At 40.4% G+C, this 26,459-nt stretch overlaps 1 protein-coding gene and 1 long non-coding RNA gene across 22 annotated transcripts in view; one reads left to right on the top strand and one right to left on the bottom strand.

Annotated features, from left to right (window-relative positions):
* MROH8 (maestro heat like repeat family member 8) overlaps positions 1–26,459 on the top strand; it is a 59,166-nt gene that overhangs the window by 848 nt on the left and 31,859 nt on the right. For 13 of the 18 annotated variants that reach the window (XR_013365221.1, XR_013365222.1, XM_077873079.1 and 10 more), the window contains exons 2-9: positions 5,212–5,333; positions 7,513–7,658; positions 10,668–10,790; positions 17,501–17,580; positions 18,350–18,494; positions 20,019–20,114; positions 21,569–21,673; positions 25,288–25,423. Coding sequence is in view for 16 of the 18 variants with exons in the window: in XM_077873079.1 (XP_077729205.1) it covers positions 5,212–5,333; positions 7,513–7,658; positions 10,668–10,790; positions 17,501–17,580; positions 18,350–18,494; positions 20,019–20,114; positions 21,569–21,673; positions 25,288–25,423 (953 nt within the window). In the remaining 2 variants the exon portion in view is untranslated. Of the gene's footprint in view, positions 1–3,202; positions 3,307–5,211; positions 5,334–7,512; positions 7,659–10,667; positions 10,791–17,500; positions 17,581–18,349; positions 18,495–20,018; positions 20,115–21,568; positions 21,674–25,287; positions 25,424–26,459 lie in introns of all 18 variants that reach the window. The other 5 variants (XM_077873092.1, XM_077873085.1, XM_077873090.1 and 2 more) reach the window with 5 other exon arrangements.
* Positions 459–26,459, bottom strand: LOC144298310 (uncharacterized). Of its 4 annotated transcripts, none has more exons than XR_013365241.1 (3): positions 26,400–26,459; positions 21,162–21,270; positions 459–1,488 (listed from the first exon to the last, which is right to left on the bottom strand). It is a non-coding gene; the product is annotated as an uncharacterized LOC144298310 (long non-coding RNA). The 4 variants fall into 4 exon arrangements; XR_013365240.1 differs by lacking the exon at positions 26,400–26,459 and adding an exon at positions 25,248–25,825; XR_013365243.1 differs by lacking the exon at positions 459–1,488 and adding an exon at positions 1,965–4,551.

Below are 26,459 nucleotides of genomic sequence, written 5' to 3'. Positions count from 1 at the left end.
TTCCCTCTTTTTCTCCTTTTCTTTTCTCCTCTCTTTTCTTTTCTTCTCTTTTTCTTCCTTCTGTCTTCCTGTCTTGTCTTTGTCTTTTTGTCTTTCTTTCCTGTCTTTCTTCTTCTTTCTGCCTTCCTTCTGCCTGCCTGCCTGCCTGCCTTCCCTCCTTACCCCCTTCCTTCCCTCCCCTCCTCTTTTGTTTCTCTTTAGGAAATTATGGCAGTTGCTTCCAAAGATTGTTTCGCTTGTTAATAACTTAGCTACGAGTGATGTTTTCTTTGATTTGCAAAGCATCTCTGCGGACTTAGTACTCCTTAGTACAGTGACTTTGAGGAACATAGTAGCCCAATTTTACAGAAGTAACAGGATCAAAATAGAAGTGACCAAAAAAAAAAAAAAAAGTGACTTATGAGAGCAAAACAACCTGCTTGTTTTAAAATAAGAATCACTCAGTAATTAAAAAAAAAAAAATGGAAGTGACTTAACTACAATTATCGAGCATTTACAGGATAGTCCAACAAGTGTACTAAGTGCTCTACGTACATTATTTACTCCTTATTGCTGTTCTGTGAGGTTTGTACTGTTTGTACTGTTATTCTCATTTTATAGAGAAAAGAACTAAAAGGTATGAAGCCAGGCAGCCTGACTCCATAATCTCTGCTTTTTAACTATTGTGAACATATAAAGTATGCATAATGTAGTAAGTCTTATTATTAGTGTTCCAGATATTATTATCCCAAATAGAGGATACTATTCTGTACTACTGTGCTATTCAGTAAACTAGATTCTAGCTCTGTGCGGATATTTGAGTTTAAATTAATTAGAATGAAAAACTCAGTTCCTCAGTTGTGCTAGCCACATTTCAAATGCTCAATAGCCACATGTGGCTACTGGATATCATTTTTGGCAGTGCAGAATTACAGAACATTTCCAATATCACAGAAAGTTCTATTGAATGGTGCTGATACAGAATATATAAAAAAAAAACCTTCCAAGGCTCCTGAGTTGTACAGTGGGTTGAGCCTCAGACTTTTGGTTTCAGCTCCGGTTGTGATCTGTCCTGATTTCAGGGTCCTGATCTCAGGGTCCCTGCTCAGCTCCGACTCTGCTCGAGACTCTCTCTCCCTCTGACTCTTGCCCCCCTCCCTCCCTCAAATAAATCTTAAACACACACACATGCACGCACGTGTGTATGCGTGCACACACACACACACACACACCTCTTCCAACTCAATAATAAGACCGCCAGTGTTGTGCTGGAGCCATCTCATACTGGCTTGCAAGAGTCACTTATGAAATTTAGGAAGAGGGGCACCTGGGTGGATCAATTTGTTGAGTATCTTGGTTTTGGCTCAGGTCATGATCTCGGGGTTGTGAGATCAAGTCCTGCATGTGGGATCAAGTCTTGCATCGGCCTCAGAGTGGAGCCTGCATGGGATTCTTCTCCTCTTCTTCTTGCTCCCCCTCTGCCTCTCCTCCTGCTCACACACTCCCTCTCTAAAAATAAATAAATAAAACCTTTAAATTTAGCAAGAATTTTACAAAATTGTTGTTAAATACAGCTATTTAGAAAAATTAAATTATACAAACTTACAATGAAATAAAGTCTATTGAAAACCAAAGTCATCATTTTGTTATTATTTTATCACTTTCTATGCTTTTGTGGTTGCTTATATCTATTGCATCTATATGGTGGAAAAATTATATGGTGGTGTGCTACTGTACATCTCTTTCTAAAGTAACATTGGTAGCTTGACTTTGTCCACAATGGGAATATTTACACCATCGAATCAATGAATGCTATACACCAAGGCTTGATTTTTTGCTTTGTTATGTCTAAACTTAATGATGGAGAAATGTTAATAAAGATTAAATTCAGGGGCGCCTGGGTGACTCAGCCAGTTAAATGTCTACCTTTGGCTCAGGTCATGATCCTGGGGTCCTGGGATTGAGCCCCACATGAAGTTCCCTGTTCAGTGGGAAGCCTGCTTCTCCCTCTCCCCTCTGCTTGTGCTCTCTCTTGCTCTCTCTCAAATAAATTAAAATATTTTAAAAGAGTGAGAGAGATTAAAGTTAGATGTGTGTCATGTTTATAAGCTTCACATTGCAAATAGCCCAAAAACTTGAGGCAATATTGTTCTAGGGTTTGAAAACTATTATCCAACTCAGAGAAGTCACTTCTGAAGTTTCAGTTACATCTTACTCATTGATGTAAATGAAAATACCAACCAGCATTCACTTAAAAACTACACTTAAAGAGTCTGTTTTAAACATTTTATTTACCAGCACACCACTCACTGCAAGCAACCCAGTAAAAAAACACAAACAAAAGATCTGAATAAACACTTCATCAAGATATACATGAGCACATAAAAAGATAATCAACATCATTACATATTAACTGCATTGTATATTAAGTTGAAATGAGGTATTGCTGCAGGTCCACTGAAATAGTTAATATAAAAAGACCAACCATACTAAATACAGGCAAGGATGCGGAGCATCTGGAACTTACATATACTGCTGGTGGAAATATAAAATGGTACAACAGATTTGTAGCTTTTTTAAAAAAATCAGTTCTATGACCTACTGTATGACAGAGCCATTTTACTCTTAGAGGGTTTGTGTGTTTTTAATTAACTAGTTTTTCTTAATTATTAAAGATATATAAGTACATAGGAAGAAGCTCAAACTTTATCAGTTTGGGGTTTTTTCCCCCCAAATTGTTTTATTTACTATTGACTAAGTGAAAAAACAATATTTATAATACATAAATGAAGAAAAAAGAATGATACAGTGAAATTATGTACTTGCTATCCTATTAAAGAAAGCACAGGAGTTCCTGGGGGACTTAGTCACTTAAGCATCCAACTCTTGATTTCAGCTCAGATCCTTCTCTCAAGAGTCGTGAATTCAAGCCCCGCGTGGGGCTTCACACTGGGATTGGAGCCTACTTTAAAAAAAAGAAGAAGAAGAAGAACATAACCATCTTTTAAGTCCCTTTTCTAGTCTTACCCATTCTATCACCTTCTCCCCCCACTCAAAGACCCCTATCCTGAAGTTTATAGATTATATTGTTTCCTTGCTTTTCTTTATAGTTTTACTGTGTGTTTATAACTTCAAATAGTATTTGTTTACTTTTACATTTTCTTAACTTTATATAAATGGAATTTACTGCGTATTTTTTCTGTGACTTTCTTTTTTCTCTCAGCATTGTAAGATTTATCTGTATTGCTGTGGATAGCTAGGACTCATTCATTTGCACTACTGTATAGCACTTTATTGGATGAATCACCACAGTTTATTCTACTGTTGGTAAGCCATTGTGTGTCTCTAGTTTTTTGCTATGATGACTACTGCTGTGAAGTTTCTTGTATATATTCCTAATGCATATGGGTAACAGTTTTACTGGACTACATCCCTTGGAGTAAAATAGTGAGTCATGATATAGGCACATTTGCAACTTTACTAGATAATGCCAAATTATTTCCAAAATGGTTGCACCAATTTACACTGTGATTTATAAGAGTTCTTTGCTCCACATCTTTGTCAATATTTACTACTCACGCCAGTGTTAAAAAAAAAAAATCAGGCAGTATAAAAGTTTAAAAAAATTCCACTCCACGGACATTTGGTTTGAATACCAAAAGAGGGACGCCTGAGTGGCTCAGCAGTTGAGCATCTTCCTTTGGCTCAGGGTGTGATCCTGGAGTCCCGGGATTGAGTCCCACATCAGGCTCCCTGCATGGAGCCTGCTTCTCCATCTGTCTCTGCCTCTTTCTCTGCGTCGCTCATGAATAAATAAATAAAATCTTTTTTAAAAATGAATACCAAAAGATTTTCTACATGTATCCCAACACTTATGTGTATCTGTGTGTCTGTATGTACTCACACACCGTTTACATACATTGTTTGACAACTTGCTTCTTTCATTCATTAATATATGCTAAACATTCAGCAAATAAAGATCTATTCACTCACTCAACCAATATTTATTGAGGATTACCATATGCCAGGCATTCTGGTCTCTTAGAATATATTCATGAACAAAGTAGCCACAGATCTTTGCCTTCGTGGACCTTGCATTTTAGCAGGAAGAAACAGACGATAAACAATAATCAAAAATAGGTAAATGATATATTAGAAAGTATTGTGTGCTATAGAAACAAGAAAAAGGGGATCCCTGGGTGGCTCAGCAGTTTAGCGCCTGCCTTTGGCCCAGGGCGCGATCCTGGAGTCCTGGGATCGAGTCCCACATTGGGCTCCCGGCGTGGAGCCTGCTTCTCCCTCCTCCTGTGTCTCTGCCTCTCTCTCTCTCTATGTCTATCATAAATAAATAAATCTTAAAAAAAATAAATGTTTTTAAAAAAAGAAACAAGACAAAGTAGGAAAGGGTAAGGGAAGTTAGGGGAAGGGGGTATTCTACCTTAGTTTATTTTAACAGCAACATAGTATTTCTTACCAATCCATTCATGTCCCATGAGACTGACAGTATGCTAGGTGCTGGGAATTCAACCATTACCATGTAGACAAGGTTTCTCCCCTCATGGAGATTATAATCTGATGAAAGATAGTCAACAAATACAAACTTGATAACTATAGATAATGGTTAAGTACTATGAAAAAAAATAAGAAAACAACTGTAGAACTGGGGTAGAGAAAGGCTACCTAACCTAGACTGATGATCAATAAATGCTTCTCTGAAAAGGTGACATTTAAGCTTTCTCTTGAGCGACGAGACAGAAGCAATCCTAAAATACTAATATTTCTTGACAAACCATAAGAGATTTTTTTAAAGATTTTATTTATTTATGAGAGACACACAGAGAGGAGAGAGAGAAGCAGAGGGAGAAGCAGGCTCCATGCAGGGAGCCTGATGCAGGACCCGATCCTGGGTCTCCAGGATCAGGCCCTGGACTGAAGACAGTGCTAAACCGCTGAGCCACCCAGGCTGCCCACCATAGAGATTCTTAACTATAGGTCACAAACTAAGGGTTGATGGAGGAGAGAGAGGTGGAGGGTAGGGTAACTGGGTGATGGGCACTAAGGAGGGCACTCGATGTAATTAATGAGCACTGGGTGTTATATGCAACTGATGAATCACTAGATTCTACCTCTGAAAATAATAACACACTATATGTTAATTGATTTTAAATTAAATAAATAAGTAAAATTAAGAAAATAAAATACTAATATTTCTAATCCCCTCTTCATTCCTAGGATCTGTAGTCAGGAAGAAGTAGTGATCCCTTGTGATCCTGACAATGACTCAGGAAGTGTGGATTTGCAGCTGAGCAACTTAGAGGATATTAAAAAAGATCCAAGTAGCCTTGAACTTACAGGTAAAAAGGAGAAAGGATTCTTTTTTTTAAGGAGGGAGGTGGGGAAAAGGGAATCTCTGATCAAGTCAAGTTGCTGGATGAGAGAGAGCCCTCAACTAGACTTTGACGGTAAATTTGGTCCCTGAGTATAAGACCTTGGAATATGATTGGCACAGTGAGATAAAATATATTTATCTAGACATATAGGAAACTGAGATAGATAATCCTGCAGACTTGCACAGAGCCTAAGTACTAGGATACCAGAAGCAAAAGGTGGCTGTGGGTGGACCCTTGATTGGGCTACAGAATATCTCTCATTCATTCAACAAACATTTACTGAGTACCGGTGACTGCATATACAGCAATGAACAAGACCAACATGGTCCCTGCCCTTAGAATTTGCTGAAAAGGACCAAAATAAGTAAAGAAATCACGAATTGTACTTAATACTGTGAATGAATTATACAAGGAGCTAAGACAAAAAATAAGGGAGATGGGAACCTATTTTAAGTCGTGGTTGCCAGAGAACACCTGTTTAAGATGGTGCTGTTTAAACCTAAAGGAGGCCTCAGGGATATGAAAAAGCAACCCATGGGAGAAGCAGAGGAAAGAACATTCCAGGTAGATATAAGAGCATACACATGAGACAGGAAAGACTATTTAAGGAACTACATTTATCCATTTCTCTACTCATTCAACAAATATTTATCAAAGCCTACTATGCCATAAACACTAACTGCTACAGATTTAGTAATAACAGAACAGATACAATGTACTTGTAGATAAATGATTGGAACTTATTTTAATATGGGTGATTGGGAATGGGGATAGGGAGCAAATATAAAGATATAAAGAGTTTTTTTTTTTTAATTTTTATTTATTCATGAGAGACACAGAGAGGGAGAAGCAGGCTCCATGCAGGGAGCCTGATGTGGGACTCGATCCTGGAACTCCAGGATCATGCCCTGAGCCAAAGGCAGATGCTTAACTCCTGAGCCACCCAGGTGTCCCTAAAGAAGTTTTTTAGCAGCCAAGAGGATACTTGGTCAAAATAGACAAAGAGGGGATTCAAGAAAGGCATCCTGGAGCAAAGTCCTGAAGGATGAGTAGGAGCTACCTAGGCAAAGGAGGTAGGAAGAAGGGAAGGTGGGGAAGAAGGAGAAACATGCAAGGAGAAGCATGAGAGGTGAATGAGAACAAGGCTTCTAGTGCATGAGAAGAATGTGACAATGCAGAATAGGCCATAATTCAGGAGACCAAAAAGGGTACAAAAGTGGAGTGGTAAAAACCCTCAGACGATGGGTGTGTTAAGGGGAAAATAGTAAGACTGTTTCCCCAATAAGAGTAAAGGATTTGGTTTGGGGAAGCAGAGGAGGTAAAGATGTAAAGCTATATGAAGAGGGAAACGATGCCACCATAATTATTGTCACTCAACGAAAGAACAATATTTACTAACACTTCCTTGGTGCTAGCTCTGTATCAACCAAATGAAGTAGGTTCTGTTATCATCCTATTTTAGAAATGAAGAAATAGGCCAAGAAAAAGTAAGATCACACAAGGTCAGAATGCTAGAAAGAAGCAGAGCAAGGATCCAAGACTAGGCAGACCAACTCCAGAACCTGTGCTCTTAAACAAAGTATATCCTAGGTCTGGAAGGAGATACCTCAAGTACCTACTGCAGGGAAGAGATCAGCAAAGGGCTGCTACTAGATTTTAAGCTCTTGTCACTACAGAGTCCTTGAGTTTTGTATTTAATAATATCTCTCATGTAAGTGCTTACTCTGGACCACATACTGAGATGTCTTTTTATTCATTACCTCACTTAATCCTTGTGATAACCTTGTTTTACAGGTGAAGAAACTAAGGTTCTAAGAGGCAAACTAACTTGATAAAGGTCATACAACTGATAAAGGGTAAAGCCAGGATTCATTAGTCTCAGATTCAGATGTCCATGCTCTTCACCACTCTACTATAGCTCAGTATTAAAGATATTTGTAGTTTAGGAGGCCCTAAGAGTACACTGAATTTGTCATTGGGAAGACAGACTTGGAGTGTGGAAGGGACTTGGTCAAGGTTGCAGAGCAGATAGTAAAGATAAGACCAGGGCACGTCTATCCTGACATCTGGTGGATCCCTGCACTAGACTATAAAACTCTGTGTAGTACGTAGGTGTCATCTGCTGTGTTTCTTTTGGTATTAGACTCCGACATCTTTGACATCACTGGACTCTCTCAAGAATCGTTCATAGATAGCTTCAGACACCTGACCCAACAGGGCCCCGTCAGTGAGGCCAATGTTGAGAGGCTGATCCAGTCTATCCAGGAGGTTTTTAATGGTGAGCTACAGGTATGTACAAGGAGTCTTACTGAGTCAGCCAACATATTCCTCCATTTTAACAAATATTTAAACATTTGATATTGCTTTATCATATAACTAAGTGGTATTATAGACTATAATATAAATTTGTTTATATTTTTATAATAAACATTTATATATACTTATATAGTGTATTTATATTTATAAAAACTATAGAGAAAAAAAAAAAACTATAGGGGAATCCCTGGGTGGCTCAGTGGTTTAGCGCCTGCCTTCAGCCCAGGGGCTGATCCTGGAGATCCAGGATCAAGTCCCACATCGGGCTTCCTACATGGAGCCTGCTTCTCCCTCTGCCTATGTCTCTGCCTCCTCCCCACCCCCCCTTTCTCTCATGAATAAATAAATAAAATCTTTAAAAAGTGCTTAAAAACTATAAAACTCCTATTAAAATAAGGAAAAGAAAAAGAAAAATGAATCTTCTCATATTCACTCTCCTGAGATAACTAATGTTAACATTTTGGCATATATTTTTTCAGACTTTTTCTTCTGTACATACAAATGCATGTAATTATAGAAAAATAAACATCAGAGATGGTAGGAGGAAAAAAGTTTTCTAGGTGAATAGGTATAGATCTATATTACCCTACTTTAAACATTTTATTTATTTATTTGTAGAGACACAGAGAGAGAGGCAGAGACACAGGCAGAGGGAGAAGCAGGCTCCAGGCAGGGAGCTCGATGTGGGACTCGATCCCGTGTCTCCGGGATCATGCCCCGGGCTGGAGGCAGCGCCAAACCCGCTGAGCCACCAGGGCTGCCCTATATTATCCTACTTTAATACAATATTTTGTTTAGCAAAACATTCATTCATTCATTTACTCTGTGAAAGCAAGTAACAGAAGAATTTATCTTAGCCTGGGGGCAAGGGAAGCATTTCTGAGGAAGGAACGCTTGATATCAGATCTGAGGAATGGATAGGAGAAACTAAGAGAAGTTAGAACTAGAGAAACTATTCCAGAAATAGGACATGTTATGTTTGACAACCTTGAGGCAGAAAGGAGCAGAGCTATTTGATGAACTCACAGAAGCCTGGTATGTTTAAATGATAGTGTCAGAGATGTCTGTCCTTTGTCAACCGACACTTGGGTTGTTTCCATATCTTGGTTATTGTGAATAATGTTGCAGTGAATATGAGAGTGCACAGATCTCTTTGAGATCCAGATTTCATTTCCTTTGGATATATATACACAGATGTTTATAGTTTGGGGGAAATTCATGAAGCCTTACATTTTCTCTATGTATAATGGTAATACTTTTTTTTTTTTTCAAAAAACACCTAAAGCCAGAATGTTAGTCTATCACTTTTGACTCAGACTTTTCTTTACACTTCACATCAGCAGGGCTTTATAAAGCATTTCTTTGTAAGTAATAAAGGGCTGGGATTGCTGCAGTGAATTGAAAAAAAGAAAATCCATTCCCCGCCTTGACCTGAATCCACCATCAGGCAGGAAAAAAGAAGGTAGTTTTGTCAGAGTATCACAAATACTATGTTAGCAATATACACATGTGCTTTGTGGATACTCTTAGGAAGGGTACCCGTTGCTGCTTCAGGAGAAAATGCATTTTCCTAGTCTTAAAGAATGCGTAGAGTTTAGTCAGTAAACAAAATAAGTATAGAAAATTCAGAAGGTAAAAAGGCCCAGAACCGAGAAAGGGCAGTATAAAAGTTAATATGTCTAAGGCTCAAAATGTTGCAGGGCAAGGCAGGAGATGAATTTAAAGAGGTTAGCTGGAGTCACATTGAGAGGGCCTTGACCTCCATGGGTGCAACTGCAATATATTTTGATAGAGAGTTACCTGATCAAGTTTGCACTAAATAAAGATGAATCTGGTGATAGCCGGAGGAATAGATTGGAGGGGGTCAAAACTGGAGCAGGGAAACTCCATGTTGGATTATTATAGTAATGTAGAGAAAGAATTAGGGTATGAAGTCAGCTTCTGGCTGTATGTATTGCTACTTGCTGTCCAGAGAGCTTATACCTGTTTATACTAGATACAGGCTGGCGGAGAAAGATGAGAAGAAATTTTCTCGAGATTGTGGAATTATTATTATTTTTTAAAGATTTTATTTATTTATTCATGAGAGACAGAGAGAGAGGCAGAGACACAGGCAGAGGGAGAAGCAGGCTCCATGCAGGGAGCCCGATGTGGGACTCGATCCTGGATCCCAGGATCACGCCCTGGGCCAAATGCAGACGCTCAAGTGCTGAGCCACCCAGGTGTCCCAAGATTGTGGAATTATTGATGTCTTTTATTGTCTTCATATGTTTTTTTCAGTTTCTATGATAAATAGATATTGTTTTTATAATCAGAAAAAGAGTAATACAAAAGATTTCATTCTTCAAATAAAAACTTGCATTTTATTTTATTTTGTTTTATTTTATTTTATTTTAAAGATTTTATTTATTCATGAGAGACACAGAGAGAGAGAAGCGGAGACACAGGCAAAGGGAGAAACAGGCTCCATGCAGGAAGCCTGATATGGGACTCCATCCTGGGACCCTGGGATCACATCCTGAGCCAAAGGCAGACACTCAACCGCTGAGCCACCCAGGCATCCCAAGAACTTGCATTTTAATAGGGAACCTTAAAGACTCAAAATAATCTTTAATGATATCAAGAGACCTAGAATGACCATATCAAAGCTCATCTTTAGGAAGTTTAATCAGACAGCAGTATATAAATAGGATGGGTAGTGGGGGAAGCAAAGACTAAAGGTGGGAGAGCCATCATGGAGCAGTTAGTAACCTAGCATTTAATCTAGCTGAGAGGAAAAACAAAGTTGCAAACAGGCAGGTCAAGTAGATGAGGAATTCCATTCCCCTGTAATTTATTCACTCCTTTTAATAAAAAACTGATACCAGATTGAATGAGATGTCAGATGTTTGTAATATTACAGGAAAGTTCTTAAAAGCTCTCTAAATTATCAAATGAGATTATAATATATAATTGTGTTTTTTCATTTTTCCACAAATTCAGAGTGAATTTGAGAAGCTGACATTCCTAAGATCTTTGTCCTCTCTCAGCCAAACCTTACCTTACGATGAAACCACAGAATCATTCATTCACAGCCACATAACAGACATTGTGCATGTGCTAAATGTAAGTATTGTGACCTTATCACAAATGATCAGGACCACACAAACTCAATGACTTGACTAACAAATGTTTTAGTGGCTTCCTATATATTATCAGTTCCTTTGGCCTCTTCTCCTATCAGTATCTGTGCATGGAGGAGAAATATGCAGGAGTACTCCACAAATATAATCACCTTTGAAAAAAAACTAAAAGATAAGTAGAAAGGAAGAGAAATAGCATTTAAATTTCTCAGTAAGAACAATGCTGCATTCTCATTAATGAAGCCATAGTTGTGAGGCAAACTATATAATCCAGTGCCTGAATTCAGGTGCCAGTTCTGCCTCTTTCCAGCTGTGTGACTTTGGGAAGCTATGTAACTTCTCAGTGCCTCTGCTTCCTCATCTACAAAATAAGAATATCTGTATCCTTCACAGAGCTATTGAGATAAGATATAAATGTAATAACAATAAGTAATAATAAAAAGAAATAAGAAATAAACGTAAGCCATGGAGCATGATACCTGACACATATTTTACATAAAGGAACATGGTTATATTCTGTTTTCTTTTTAAGATTTTATTTATTCATGAGAGACACAGAGAGAGAGAGAGGGAGAGAGAGAGAGGCAGAGACACAGGCAGAGGGAGAAGCAGGTTCCACGCAGGGAGCCTGATGTGGGACTCGATCCCAGGACTCCAGGATCACACACTGAGCCAAAGGCAGACACCTAACTGCTGAGCCACCTGTTTATATTCTTTTTATTGTTATGTTTGTACTTAACTCCAGCCCCACTCTGCCATTATCTCATTCATTCATTGTCTTATTAAGTGCCTGACTGTTCCAGGCAGTGTCTGGGAATTGGGCCTACAAAGATAAGACAGGATCCCTGTTCCTGAAGCCAGGCAAGATGTAGTCAAGGGTCACAGAGACTATGACAAGTTTAAACAGCTGTAGTGAAAGTACAGAGGAGTGAGTGAGAAGTTGATTCCATGTCAAAAGATCCAGAAGGGCTTTAAAAAGGATGTGATACATTTAAGCAGTGTTTAATTTTTTGATGCTTTCATTTTCTCATCTGTAAAATATCCCCTTCAGTCTCTCTGAAGCTCTAAAATCCTGAATCTAAGATTTCTTAGACACTCCAAGAAAATGAACAGTTTTTTTCAGCCCACAGGTCCATAACTGATTAGACTGATGATTAGTTTTCAGAATTGAAGGCTAACCAGCTAACAGATTTGTTAAGCAATAGGCAATTATTAAGGATCTTCTCTATCTAGAACACTGTGGGGCTTCAATAAAGAATACAAATTTCATGGAAGTGTTAATGCTTGCCCTCTCAAGAGTTTATAATCCATTTGGAAGTGACCCTACCTCATAAATAGGTTGAGAACTGATCCAAATAATATATCAAGAAGAACAGGATGATGTGCAGATTTAAGGACAAATACAGCTCTCTACTTGGCTACACTCCATGGAAAGAGGGATATAGGCAGCCATAGGACCCAACCAAATGTTGTGACTCCAAAATCTCACTTCCACAATAATTGGCAGCAGTGGGTTGCCACCTGGTTCAACCAGCCAGCTCAGAGGATCCACAAATACAAGTCCCAAACACCAAATGTACACTGAATTTACCCATACTCTGCATTTAAATCTGTCCAGCCAGGAGTAAAATACCCACTGTCTGGTAGCAACCAAAACTGGAGCTAGCAAGAGTTACAGCCTAGAAGAGTTAAAGGTAGTTGGTGTCCATCAGAGAATTGCACAGATCGTTACATCACTGGACAAGTCTACAAAATCCCCGTGAGCCCACGTATAGAGAGTATAGCTCCCAACAACCAAGAGAAGAGGCACTTCTTCTGAGTAACCTACAAGGAGGGGAAAGCAGGGCAATTATAAGGAAAGAAGAATTATAAGGCATTTGCCTGTCTTCTCATGACCTATGCCAACACATGCCTCCTTAGTATCCAAATTTAAAGAACCAAAAAAGCTATGAACAGAATATGGAAAGGAAGGGGAAAAGATCTGTTATGACACTCCACCAAAGAAGATTTATAAATAAGAGTATGAAAGATGCTCCATGATAGTGATTAGGGAATGCAAATTAAAACCACAATGAGATTCAACTATACACCCACTAGAACGTTCATTAAACACTTTCCATATGATCCAGCAATTCTATTCATAGGTAAAATGAAGCATATGTCAAATAAAACATGTATACAAATGTCTATAGAAACTCCATATAATAGCTAAACACTGGAAACAACCTAGATGTCCATCAACAGCTGAATGGATAAACAAATTGTATCTCCTTACAACAGAATACTACCCAGCAATGAAAAGGAATGAACAGGGACACCTGGGTGGCTCAGTCAATTAAGTGTCTGACTCCTGATTTTAGCTCACGTCATGATCTCAGAGTCATGAGATCGAGCCCCTACATGAGGCTCTGCACTGAGCATGGAGCCTGCTTAAGATTCTCTCCCTCTCCCTCTCCCTCTCCCTCTGCATCCCCCTCCTTGCTTACGTGTGCATGTGCACACGTGCACACACTCCCTCTCTCTTAAAAAAAACAAAAAGGAATGAACTAGGGACTCTTGGGTGGCTGTCAGTTTAGCATCTGCCTTCAGCTCAGGTCACAGTCCCAGCATCCTTGCATCAGGCTTCCTGCTCAGCAAATAGCCTACTTTACCCTCTCCCTCTGCTTCTCCCCTTGCCCCCACCCCACCGCTGGCTCATAGGCTCATATTCTCACTCTGTCAAATAAGTATAATCTTTAAAAAAAAAAAAAAAAAAAAGGAATCGGGCACCTGGGTGGCTCAGTTGGTTAAGCATCTGCCCTGAACTCAGGTCATGGTCCCAGGATCCTGGGATTTGTCCACATTGGACTCCCTGCTCAGCGGGGAGTCTGCTTCTCTCTCTGCCCTTCCCCCTGCTTGTGATCTCTCTCTCAAATAAATAAAATCTTTTTAAAAAAGAGTTAAAAAAATAAAGAAAAAGGGATGAACTATTGACACATGCTACAACTTGAATCTCAATGCTGTGTGAAAGAAACCAGACAAAGATATATGTCCTATGATTCTATTTATATAAAATTCTGGAAAATGCAAACTTATCTAAAGTGACATCAGATCAGTAGTTACCTGAAAATAGGGGTAGAATGGGGAGGAACAGGGGTGAGAAATTACAAAGTTCGCACAAAAAAACTTTTGGGAGTATGTTCATTATCTTGGTTGTGGTGATGGTGTTTCATGGACATATATGTAAGTCAAAAATCATCATACCATACACTTTAAAATATGTGCGGTTTATCTTGTGTCTTTTACCTCAAAGTCAAAAAAGCTGTAAAAATTCCATTGAGAACTTTAATAAGAAAAAAATGCAACGGCAACAAGGATACAGAGTAAAGATGACAAGATTAGCATGAAATTAATACAGATAGATCTCCTGATCTAAGCCTCGAAAGATGTGAGGGATAGGGAAGATAGAAGGGACAAGTGGGTAGGGCTGATTGGCAGATTACTACGTGGCCAGGTCAAGGCAGAATGACAGTGGAGGTGCTTTTTAGAGGCTTTTGGGGTCCAACAGCAGACAGGGGCCTTAAAATCTGCTATACTAGAATTCTAACAGAGTCAGACATGTGCTTTAGTACCTGTTAATTCTCCTCTGCCAGCTTGGGGGCCCACCCTAATTCTGTACGTGGGGTCCTCCACAAAATCCTACTACTATGTTGTTGTTTGGTAAATAAAGGTACACTTAGCATGGAACAGGCACTGGGTTATTTATGCAGCGAGGCAGGCAATGGATAAGAATGATGTTTCCAAAAGATTCTTCAGTGGTGTAGATAATAAATGCTGAAGGATTTCAAAGGATGGACAGTTCACAGTAGACTGAACTAACATGAAAAGACTGCCCACTTGTGGTGTTGAGAGTTTGAGCTCCCTGAAGCAGAACGATGAAGAAGAAAGGGAGCTATTTTAGTAATTAGAAGACACAATTTCTAGTTCCAGTGCAGTCAAGCCCGACCTGTGTGATCTTAGACAAATCACTTAGCTTTTCTAAACCTCTAAGTCCACCTGGAAAATGGAGATAGTAATCTATGTCTGGCTTTCATTAAGGCCTTTGAGACAAAATGTCTTTTTGTTAATATTGGTTAAGATTATTCTTGGAGAAAACAAAAAAATCAACTCTGGCTTACCTAAGCTTTAAAAAAGGGCAGGGGGAATATCTCCCTTAGCATCTAAGAAGAGGGCAGCCCCAGTGCCTCAGCGGTTTAGCGCCTGCCTTCAGCCCAGGGCGTGATCTCTGGAGACGCGGGATCGAGTCCCATGTCAGGGTCCCTGCATGGAGCCTGCTTCTCCCTCTGCCTGTGTCTCTGCCTCTCTCTCTCTCTCTCTCTCTGTGTGTGTGTGTGTCTCTCATGAATAAATAAATAAAATCTTCAAGAAAAAAAAAAAAGAATCTAAGGAAGAGGTTTAACAATCAAGCCTCCAGAAGAGTATGTTCTAGGACAACTCCTGGGGTTTCGAAAGCAAGGGTAGCTCTCCTATCATGCTGACTCAAACCTCTAACAGCTCCCCATCTGTGTCCGTCACTCAGAAATTCCAGGTTCTGGAAGAAAGAATCTGATTGGCCCAGACTGGGTCTGTTCCCCACTCTTTCATCAATTGGGCATGTTTGAGGGCAGCATCAGATAGTAAGGACATGACTTCTGGGCATCCCTCTCTGTATATCCAAGGCCATTCCCAGAGGAGGGATAATTGCTGTGTTCTGGATAGTCATCCCAAGAGGTTCCTACCGCACAAATACTTTACAAACAAAAAATAGCCTCTCACTTCTAAATTCCCCAGAGTTATTAGCATACTTGTGAACAAATAATAAGTCTTTCATACCCAATTGATTGAAAAAGGGGATTGCAGGCCTGGCCTGGTGGCTTAGCTAGGAGGCACTGCTTTCATCCACATGTGAGGCCTGTTGCTGTAGGGATGGAGAGTCAGAAACTGCACAGAGCAGGCAGTAGCTATCATGATTGACTGGATGTAGGAAATGAATAAAGGAGAAAAAGAAATCATAAGTCCTCTCTTTCATGAGGCCTGGGAAAGAGCACTATTGGCAGGAAGGTTGGGAAGGTATGTCCTTTGGAAGGGGAAGGGAATGAACTCACATTTAACAGCAAATGAGGTTATAGCTATGCTCTTAGTGATAATGTTCATGAGATAACTAGATTTGAGTGAGTAGCCCTGGGAGACTGAAGGCAGAGTGTTATGCTTTCTCCCTTCCAGACTAAAAAGCCATAAGATTAAGTGAGCTCTTTGAGGAAATAAGAAAAAACATCAGGCTACCAGCAAGATCTAACCAGGGTTGGAACGTGAGAAGGGAAAGAGAAAAGTTGGAAGGGGCAAGAAAGAGAACACCATACTGTTTACTGAGCACTGCCTCCTGGACAGTAAGTTCCTGATGAGTCTTTTTGGTGGCAGGTAACAGAAATTCACTAGAGGCAGCTAAAACACAAAAGGGGAGATTTGTTGTTAGGATGAGTGAGTGTTCCCAGAATCTTGTGCAGGAAGAGCCACATGCTCCAAGAAAAAAATGAAACCAGAAAAAAACATTAAAAAAACAAAAAAAGCTTTCACATACTCAGAACTTTATCTCCATCTCTCATTTTTGCTCCTTTGTATACATTTTCATTTTTCTCTCTCTCCTTCACCTCTCTTCCCAAAATTAGCTCTATTACCTTGTCCACAGGGCACAGTGCTCCCAAATTTTAAATTTTCTGTTTTTAGCAGGCCAGCCAGACTGAGATTGAAGCTCTTGGTCTCTATTCCAGAGTGCTGAGAAAAAAATCTTTCGGCCTTGATGCCTACTCCTGTCTGGATAAGCTGTGGTTAATGGGACAGAATGACTTAACAGAAACATGGCTGTGAAGTGCTCATTCCTGTGACCCACAGGCATTTTCCAGAGAGACTGGGTAGACAATCCAGTAGGGCTTCCACTACAACCATTAACGTTTGCTATTTGTATCAACTCCCTGAGATTTATCTCTTTTCCCCCCATACAGATCAGGGAACTCAGGCACAGGGAAGTAAAATAATATATTCAGGGTCACACAGAGAGTGAGTGGCAGAGCCAGTGCCCCACCCCAGGTGCTGTCTAGCTCCAAAGCCTCTGATTTTTCCTCTCTGTCACTCTGCAGATTTTCTCAGCAAAGCAAGGCAGTTTTCCCTCTGCCACTTTGGAATTTAGACAGCTATTCCTTTCCTAGGACAAGTAGCATAATATTAGGCACTGCAGTAGACATTACTGCTTAGTCGAGGGAAGAGTTAGGATGCCTAAATTGAAAATAATCCCAGGTAATAAAAATAAGGAGTAACAGACACTAACAGGACTACTAGGAATCATGAAATTAGCTCATTAGTATTCACAACTACCCTATGATGGGAAATAGTACTGTTACCTCATTTTACAGATGAGGAAACTGAAGTACAGGGAGGGCAAATAGGTAAATAACTTGTGTCCATTCAAACAGCTAGTAAGAGGCAGAAGTGGCCTCAGACTCTGGTCCAGAGAATAAACTCCTAGCCCGGCCACTGTCCTGCTGCTGGTCCTGGGAAGCCAAGGAGCAGGATCTGATCAAGTCCCTACAGTGGTTCTTGCAGGCCCCCTACCTCTCTGATCATCTGGTCCAAGGACTTGGCACATTCTTGACTCTTAAACTTTTTGCCCTTTCATTGCAGATGCTGATAGAAGAGGAGCCTCTGCATTCTCTCTTCAGCTCTGTGCGCCAAGAGGTTTTTATCACCATTGCTAACCTCAGGTGATGCCCACATGCTCCCTGCCCCCTACACATGTCCTGGTTTCTCATTCAGAGCCAATACCAGAGCCAACTGACATGTTCCATATTTTTAACTTTTGCAAATTATTTATATAGTTAGAAGGGGAAGCCAAATCCATGTTTATGTGTAAGAAGTTTGATTTCATATACACTGCCATCCACATCTGAAAGACCTTATTGGAACCTCTTTGGAGTTAAGTTTTGTTCAAAATATATTCAGTGGAAAGTTACTCTCATGTATGCTTCATGACAGTAGAGTTCCACAGTCCAAAAAATTGGGAAGGGCTCCCTGCTGTTTATCTTTCTTGGAGCTTTGTATTGCACACTAACTTACTAAAGGTCCCAAGAAATCCTGTAGTTAAAAACTTTTTTAACATAGTTCAACCCACCATTTCCCAAATTAACAAACGCTCAGTAGAATATCCTTTGGAAAATCATGGTTTACTGTATTAGACGGTAGCAGGCTTTCCTCCATGGTCGAACTGGAGGAAACCCTGGATGTCACTGCGGTAACCTCTGGGGAAGGCGGGAAAGGAACAGGGGAGAAGGATAGAGGCTCTGAGCCCTGAAACTCTTCCTCCAGCCTTTTGTGAGATTTGTCTAAAAAGGCTAACAAGCATGCCCTTTGTCTCTTCCATCAGAATTATATACCAGTTAGACCACGCTTTCCTCTTGGGTAACTTTGATCCCTGCTTACCAATGTCAAATCAAACTCTTCCCAGCTTACTATTCCCAAACTGTCTTTTTTTAGTTACCAAGATATCCATTTGCTATTTGGCTCTGAAGATCGAGCTGATTTGTTCAGTCTTATCACAAAAAGTATAATCACTCTGCCCTCTGTAGAGACTCTTATCCAGCTGCAGGAAATCATGCCAAGTGGGTCCTACAACACAGAGGTAACTCCTGCTTTGGTTTAATAACTTCCCGTCGGGCAGCCCGGTGGCGCAGCGGTTTAGCACCGCCTGCAGCCCGGGGTGTGATCCTGGAGACCCAGGATCGAGTCCCACATCAGGCTTCCTGCATGGAGCCTGCTTCTCCCTCTGCCTGTGTCTCTGCCTCTCTCTTCGCTCTCTCTGAATGAATAAATAAATAAATCTTTAAAAAATAATAATAACTTCCTGTCATCCACAGGGTCAGCTGTTCATGGCCCTTTTGAAGAGTGCATTTGATTTTTTGGAACTAGCCAAAAATAATTTCAGCCAACTCTGGTGAATAAAATAAGCAGTTAAATTAAATAGCTTTTATCCTCCTCTTTATTTTTTCTTTTCTTTTTTTAAATTAATTAATTTGTTTTAGGGAGAGAGCCAGTGAGTCTCGATTTCACTACCATGAGATCATGACCTCAGCTGAAACCAAGAGTTGGATGCCCACCCAGGCACCCCTCTCTCTCTGTATTTTTTTTATTTTTTATTTTTATTTATTTATTTTTAAATTTTATTTATTTATTCATGATAGACAAAGAGACAGAGAGGCAGAGACACAGGCAGAGGGAGAAGCAGGCTCCATGCAGGGAGCCCGACGTGGGACTCAATCTCAATCTCCAGGATCAGGCCCTGGGCTGAAGGTGGCGCTAAACCACTGAGCCACCAGGGCTGCCCTTATTTTTATTTTTTAAAGATTATTTATTTACTTATTTGGCAGAGAGAGAAAGAGAGAGAGAGCACAAGCAGGTGGAGCAGCAGGCAGAGGGGGATAGAGAGAAGCCGACTCTCCACTGAGCAGAGAGCCAGTGACAGGGCTTGATCCCAGGACAATGGAATATTACTCAGTCATAAAAAAGAATACAATGTTGCCACTTGCAAAGATGGGGATGGAGCTAGATTATGCAAAGTGAAATAAATCCGAGATTATTTCACTCAGATGTGAAATTTAAGAAATAAAACAAATGAAAATGGTGGGGCGAGAGAGGAAAACCAAGAAACAGATGCTTAACTATAGGGAACAAACTGATGGTTACCTGAGGGGAAGTGGGTCACAGGATGGGTTAAATGGATGATGGGTATTAAGGAGGGCACTTGTGAGAAACACCAGGTATTGTACGTAAGTGATGAATCACTAAATTCTACACCTGAGACTAATATATTTTTTAAAGATTTTATTTATTTATTTATGAGAGACACAGAGAGGGAGAGAGTCAGAAACACAGGCAGAAAGAAGCAGACTCCATGCAGGGAGCCCAATGTGGGACTCAATCCCCGGACTCTGGGATCACGCTCTGGGCCTAAGGCAAGCACTCAACTGCTGAGCCACCCAGGCATCCCCACCTGAGACTAATATTACACTCTGTTAACTAACAGGAATTTAAATAAAAACTTGGAAATAAGAAAAAATAAACTGTGTAGAAGCAAAAAAAAAAAAAATGCATACAGTGTTGGGAACTTTATGGTGGGGGGGCATCACTAATCCTGTGCCTTTTCAAGTGTCTCTACAGGCAGACGTTTCAAGCATTCTCTGAGATGCTCCAGAGTTTGGTAGTAAAAGACCCACATTTGGAAAATCTTGACACCATTTTTAAGGTAAATAGGATATCAGAGAGAAGGGGAAATTATTTCTATTAATTGGTGAGAGTGGAAGAAGAAGTGTAGAAGAATTAAGTTTTAAGAGATAGCATAGGGGCACCTGGGTGGCACAGTCTGTTAAGCATCTGACTCTTGATTTCAGCTCAGGTCATGACCTCTGGATCATGAGAACGAGCCCTGTGTTGGGCACCACGTTTAGTGGGAAGTCTGCTTGAGAATCTCTCCCTCTGTCCCTCCCCTACTGTGTGCACTCGCTTGCTCTCACTTTAAAATAAATATATCTTTAAAAAAAAAAAAAAGAGCATAGCAGTTAAGATTATCAACTATCAGGTTTTGAGCCAGACTTGGCTTCAAAGGCTGACTCTGTGACATTCATGGGTTATAAATTCAGCAAAGAATGTGACCTTTCAGAGTCTCATTTCTTCACTTTGAAATTGAGATTATAATTATGGTGAGTATTGAATAAATGGCCTTCAGTAAGTGGCTTAATGGTTCCTAGAATTATTCCTTAAATTCCTATTGCTTACTGCCATAAAAAGGTTTCAACCAGAGAACAGAGTCAGCCTCATGAGTGAGTAAATAGGCAAGTGTCTATCAGGCAGGATTCAAGGGTCATTAACAACCCTCGATCCCCACCTGTACCCACTTCGACACCTGCCATTCTGTCATTAGGGATTTGGTCATTGGAGCGCATTCGCTGCAGTTCAAGTGTCTTGCTCTCTTGCCCCTTTTAAAGGTGCAGATATCCCAGAAAGGAATAACCCTTTAAATTATTATTAATCATCTGTGCCTAAGTGTAAATGAACATTTATCTTTGCCACAACTGCCCTTAACATTTCTCATTCCTCTTCTATTTGTACATCAACACTCCAGCCAGATTGATTTCTCTCCTTTATCCAGTTGTGCCTTGTACTTTTCTGTATTGGTAGCTTAATTCAAGCTGTTTCTTCTGCCTAAAATGCCACCTGGGTTTTGTTTGTTTTTTTGCCACATGGGGCCATGAAATGTCACCTTTTTTGTAAAGCTTCTACTCATGAATGTTACCTTCTCCAGGAATCCTTCCCTATTACAGGCAGATGCAACTTCTCCATCCTCAGAATTCTTTAATAGCACATCATTGATTTTCTTTCCTTCCAAAGCAGATTTCAGAAGGCTGAAAACATACAGGAGAATGGAATAAATAATTGAAGAAAGTGGGGTAAAGGGAAAATAAGTGCAGAAAATAAGCTTCTGTAGAAGCCAGCCCACCTGACCGCAAATCTTATACCTTGTTTGCCTTCCTACCACTTGCATTTCCAACCCAAACTGGCATATCATTTAGGAGGACATTTTCAGATATAGTAGTGACCTGTAGACCTTTTGTCTCCATATTATCTTCAAAGCAGAATAAAGGTGTTATCCAAAATCTTCCTGGTAAGCCATTTAGGTCCCCCCCCCATTTTTTTCCACAGCAAATGGACCCCTGGTTACAATCAACCAAAGATCATGAGCGGGAACGGGCCACAGCCAGCATGGCTCAAGTTCTAAAGTGCTTATCCAGACATCTCAGCTTGAAGGTAAGCAGCCCTTCAGTCACAGAGTGAGAAGGATCCAAAGCCATCCTATTACTGCCTATTTCCCCTCCTATTTTTTCCCCTCCTATTTATGATTCCCCAAACTGGTAACTCAGTTATGCCCCCATGTAATATCATAGCACTTAGCATCATTCACATATCTGCCCCTCTAAAATTTGAGCAGTTTGAGGTCAGGTACTACGTTTATTAGTCTTGCATCCCTGTTGCTTAACACAAGAGCTGGATCATAACAATATAGTAAATATCCTTGAATGAATGAATAAATAAATGTGACCTAAAAATGTCTGAGGGTCCACAGTGGCCTAGACTCTGTGCAGTTTTGTATTTGAAGTAATAAAGTCCAACAGCAAATGGAAGGAATTCAATTTAAAGACCTCCCAGCATCTCACAGAGAAAGGTTCTGAGGCTCTTCTTTTTAATCCTCTCATTTGTCTCTTTCCTCTCTCTCACTTCTCAGTTCTTCAGAATACTTCCCATACCTCCTGAAAAGAGTTCCTCAAAACTAAGATCCTCCTTCCTGGATCCACTCCTTTCTTTCTTTCTTTTTTTTTTTTTTTAATTATTTTATTTATTTATTCATGAGAAACACAGAGAGAGAGAGAGAGGCAGAGAGAGAAGCAGGCTCCATGCAGGGATCCTGACATGGGACTTGATCCTGGGTCCCCAGGATCACACCCTGAGCTGAAGGCAGCACTAAACCGCTGAGCCACCAGGGCTGCCCCCATTCCTTTCTTCATCTGTGAATCTTTCCTCTCTCCTAGTGGGTCTTCTGGGCACTAGAGCCTCTCCTGTTCTCCAGCCATCATTTCTCCAAGTGTGTAAGAAGAGCCCAGGAAGGGGCACCTGGGGGGTTCAGTCAGTTAAGCACCTGCCTTCGGCTCAGGTCATGATCTCAGGCTCCTGGGATTGAGGGCCACATCAGGCTCCTGTTCAGTGGGGAGTCTGCTTCTCCCTCTCCCTCTGCCTGCTGTTCCCCTTACTTGCATTCTCTTTCTTTCTGTCAAATAAATAAGATCTTTAAAGAAGGCCCAGGAATTGGAAGAGAAGTTGGTGAGGTAGGAATACTAGGTCCTAATGCTAATTTTCCTTAGAGAATTTGCCCTTGATATAAATATTCTAACAGTCATGCTTATTAAAAGGATGGCATCCCACTAACTTTCTTATTTCTCATGTTGGAAATACATCCCAATTTTCCACCTCCTTACTGAAGGAAGTTTGGTCCCTCAAACTGTGCTACTTCCTCTTTTCTCTCTTTAGTCAATGAAAATGAGTCACTGCTAGCCCTCACTGACCTCCCTGTGATTCTGTCATCACATTGTTTTCCTTCTACATTCCTCCACCTCTAGTTTTGGCTGCAGACTAAAGAAGAGTTTCAAATGACTCCCTCTTACTCATAATCTGTCTCGGGCCTGAAGATCTTCCTTAATGTTTTCTTCCTGTAGGAAGAACTGCTAACCTAAGGCTGTTGAACCCAGGTGCCATTGGAGTCTCTGAACATCTGGAAAGCTGTAGGCAGAATTTTGCACAGTGTAGTCTTCTGGAGTTTTCTGCGGAAGGTCCATAGCTTTTCTTAAACCAACTTAATTGAGTTGTTGTCTTGCAGAGATAGCCAGTGTTAACAATTCTGTTTATTCCTTCGGAGAACATTTGTGCATGAGTGTGCACTTTAGTCCCTCTGCATGTAAGCCAGAGTTATCATCTTGAAACTCCTGTCACTCTTGATGCAATGATTTCCAGCTATTCCTAAAATACAGGGTGTTGTATGATCTAGTTCCTGCCTGCCTCCTTGCACTCCCTGACTTACTCCAGCCGTACTGGCCCTCCTTTATGTTCCTTATTATATAAAGCTCTTCCTGCCTCATGGCCTTTGCACTTACTACTTCCTCTGCTTGGAATGACCTTCCCCAGCTCTTCATAAAGTAATTCCTCCTCATTCTTTAGTGCTTATTTCAAATGCTTCCACCTCAAAAAGGTCTTTGCTTACAAACAGATCTATGCTTAGACTCTGTCTCATTGCTTTCTTTTCTTCTTAGGGCTTCTTAGGATCAGAGATGATCGTGTTTGTTTATTGATTTATTGTCTGTTTTTTTTCCTCAGGCAGTGTAAATTCCATTGATTATGCCTGTCTTTTTCACCAGAGCATGCCCAGCGCCTAATACAGAATATGTTACATAGTAGATGCTCAATTAAATATGCATTCAGTAAATGTGAATCAGTTCGTGTTCCTTCTCTGTTCAGAACTCTCCAATGGCTTCCCATCTCATACAGGAAAAAAACAAAAATCCTTACAGTAGTCTCTAAGTTGCTATACCACCTACCTCATCTACCTCCTATCTCTTTTGCTCTTGTTAACTCCAGCCAACCTCACTACTTGTTCCTCAGAAACACCAAACACACTCCTTTCTCTCTGCACTTGCTATTCTCTCTGCCTGGAATGCTTGTCTCCCAGATATCTATGTGGCTCAATCCCTCATCTCAACATAAGTGAGGTCTTCCCTCATCACTCTAAAACAGCAGTTCCTGTCTTTTTTCCGTGCTTTTTTTTTCACCACAGCATTTATCACCATTTAATACATAATAAATTTTCCTTCTTTGTTATTTTGTTTTCCTCTAAGTAGAATGTCACCTCCATGAACAAGGATGTTATCTTTTTGTTCACAGCTTGTATCCCCAGTGCCAGTCATAGTACCCTAGCCATAAATGTCATACTCATAACCAATTCCTGGTACATAAGTGACACTCAGTATTTGTTGACTGGATGAGTAGTTATATCAGTAAACAAAAGATATTCCACAGCTGTCTTTGTTAATTTACTTTTTTCACTATTTATTTTGAAATATATTATTTTTCTGGTATGGTTTTTGCCACCTATTTTTTATAATAAGGCAAAATATCAATAAACAAGTTTTTAAAATTGTATTTAATGGTGCAGCCAACTTTGCATCCAACTTTCTCACTTAGCAGACCAGCACATTTTCCCACCTTATCACAAATTCCTACAATACTTGATTCCTAATGGTTATATTCATAGAGTGGTTGTACCATAGTTCTCTTTACTATTGGGCAATTATTTCCAACATGTGGTTTTTAAAAATAGTACTAGAATGAATATCTTTATATATAAAGCTTTTTCATTTTTCAGATTGCTGATTTAGGTTAGGATTTGTCCTATTTAATACCATCTGATGGACATAGTATAACTACACATGTTAAATGTTTAACCTAAAGAGATCCAAGGGCTAGGGGCACCTGGGTGGCTCAGTCAGTTAAGTGTCTGCTTTCAGCCCAGGTCCTTATCCCATGGTCCTGGGATCGAGTCCCACATTGGGCACCCTGCTCCGTGGGGAATCTGGCTCTCCTTCTCCCCCCAACCCCCCCCCCCCCCGCTCATGCTCTTTCTCACTCTCTCTCAAATATATAAATAAAATCTTAAAAAAAATAAATTTCTTCATTAAAAAAAAAGAGAGATCCAAGGGCTGAATGTGACTCTTGCACTTTCCTGAGTAGGGGATAGAAGTGGAATTACTTCTCAATAACTCTAAGGCATAAAATGTACCTGTTATGCTAATGGTATTTTTCTTTTTCTTCCTAACCAGCTTCCACTGAGATTCCAAAGGCTTGGGCACTTCGTGGCTCTGATGGCACTGCTGTGTGGGGACTCAGTGACAGAGGTAGCTGAGGAGGCCGCAGAGGGCATGCACTGCCTGCTGCATGTCACCTTGAGGCTGAAGTGTAAGGCGCTGCTGAAGGCAGCCACTCCCTGAATCAATCCTCCAGCACAGTGCAAGCACCAATCCTCTTTGTGCCCTCATTCCATACACTCCAGAAAAACTTTTTACGGTAGTTTAGCAACAGAGAGGTACATAGTCCACAGACGGAGATGAAGCAACATTGACTTAATCATCAGAATCAGAACACTGGATCAGACCCATCAGTGTCAGCCATCTGCATGGCTGTCGAGTTGAAGGAGCTAAACATGTGGTCCTGTGGACAAACTGGATTAGTTTGGCCAGAAGTGGAGGAAGCTCTTGACATCATATGGGCCTTCACTTACATATTTATCCCACATATATTATCTGAGTGCTTACTCGGGATCTGACAGTAACCAGAACACAAGAGGTCCAGTCCTTACATAGCACGTAGTCTAGTGGGAGAATCAAACAAAGAATCAATAAAAAAACTGTTATTATAAACAAAGATAAGTGCTAAAGGAGAATTGCAGGGGCCATGAGAAAGAATCGCATCTAGCGGTGAGGTTCAGAAAGGGCCTCTCTGAAGATAAACTGAAAAATAAGAAACATTAGCCAGGTGAAGATGTAAGAAGAGCATATTGGGCAGAGGAAACAGGAGGTATAGACTTAAGGAGTTTGAAAAATAGAAAAGGGGCCATTGTGATCAAAGAATGGATCATTGGCCTCCCAGGTACAAGAGGCTTTAGAAGAATATCTAGCTCTATGTCCTCCTCACCAAGCCTTTGAGTCTCAGTCTACTCTACCTCCACCAAGTAGTTGCCCTGTCTGGGCTTTTTCATCCCAAGGGTAAGGAAGCTCTATGGTTCCCAAAACTATAATCACATCTCTGGGTAGCTCTGAGTATGAGGAATGTCTACCAAGACATATAGCCAAGGAAATACAACTGATTATTCATTAAACAAGTATCTATGAAGCACTTCCTGATCTAGGGGTACATTGGTAAACAAGACAAGTACCTTCCCCAAAGAATTTATTTGCCAGTTGGAGAGACAGTGTCCTCAACCAAGCACTCAAGG

Source organism: Canis aureus, chromosome 26 (assembly GCF_053574225.1).
Source record: "Canis aureus isolate CA01 chromosome 26, VMU_Caureus_v.1.0, whole genome shotgun sequence".
In the NCBI taxonomy this organism is placed as follows: domain Eukaryota; kingdom Metazoa; phylum Chordata; class Mammalia; order Carnivora; family Canidae; genus Canis; species Canis aureus.
Note: the sequence above shows the minus strand (reverse complement) of the source record. Positions and strands in the feature narration are given on the sequence as shown.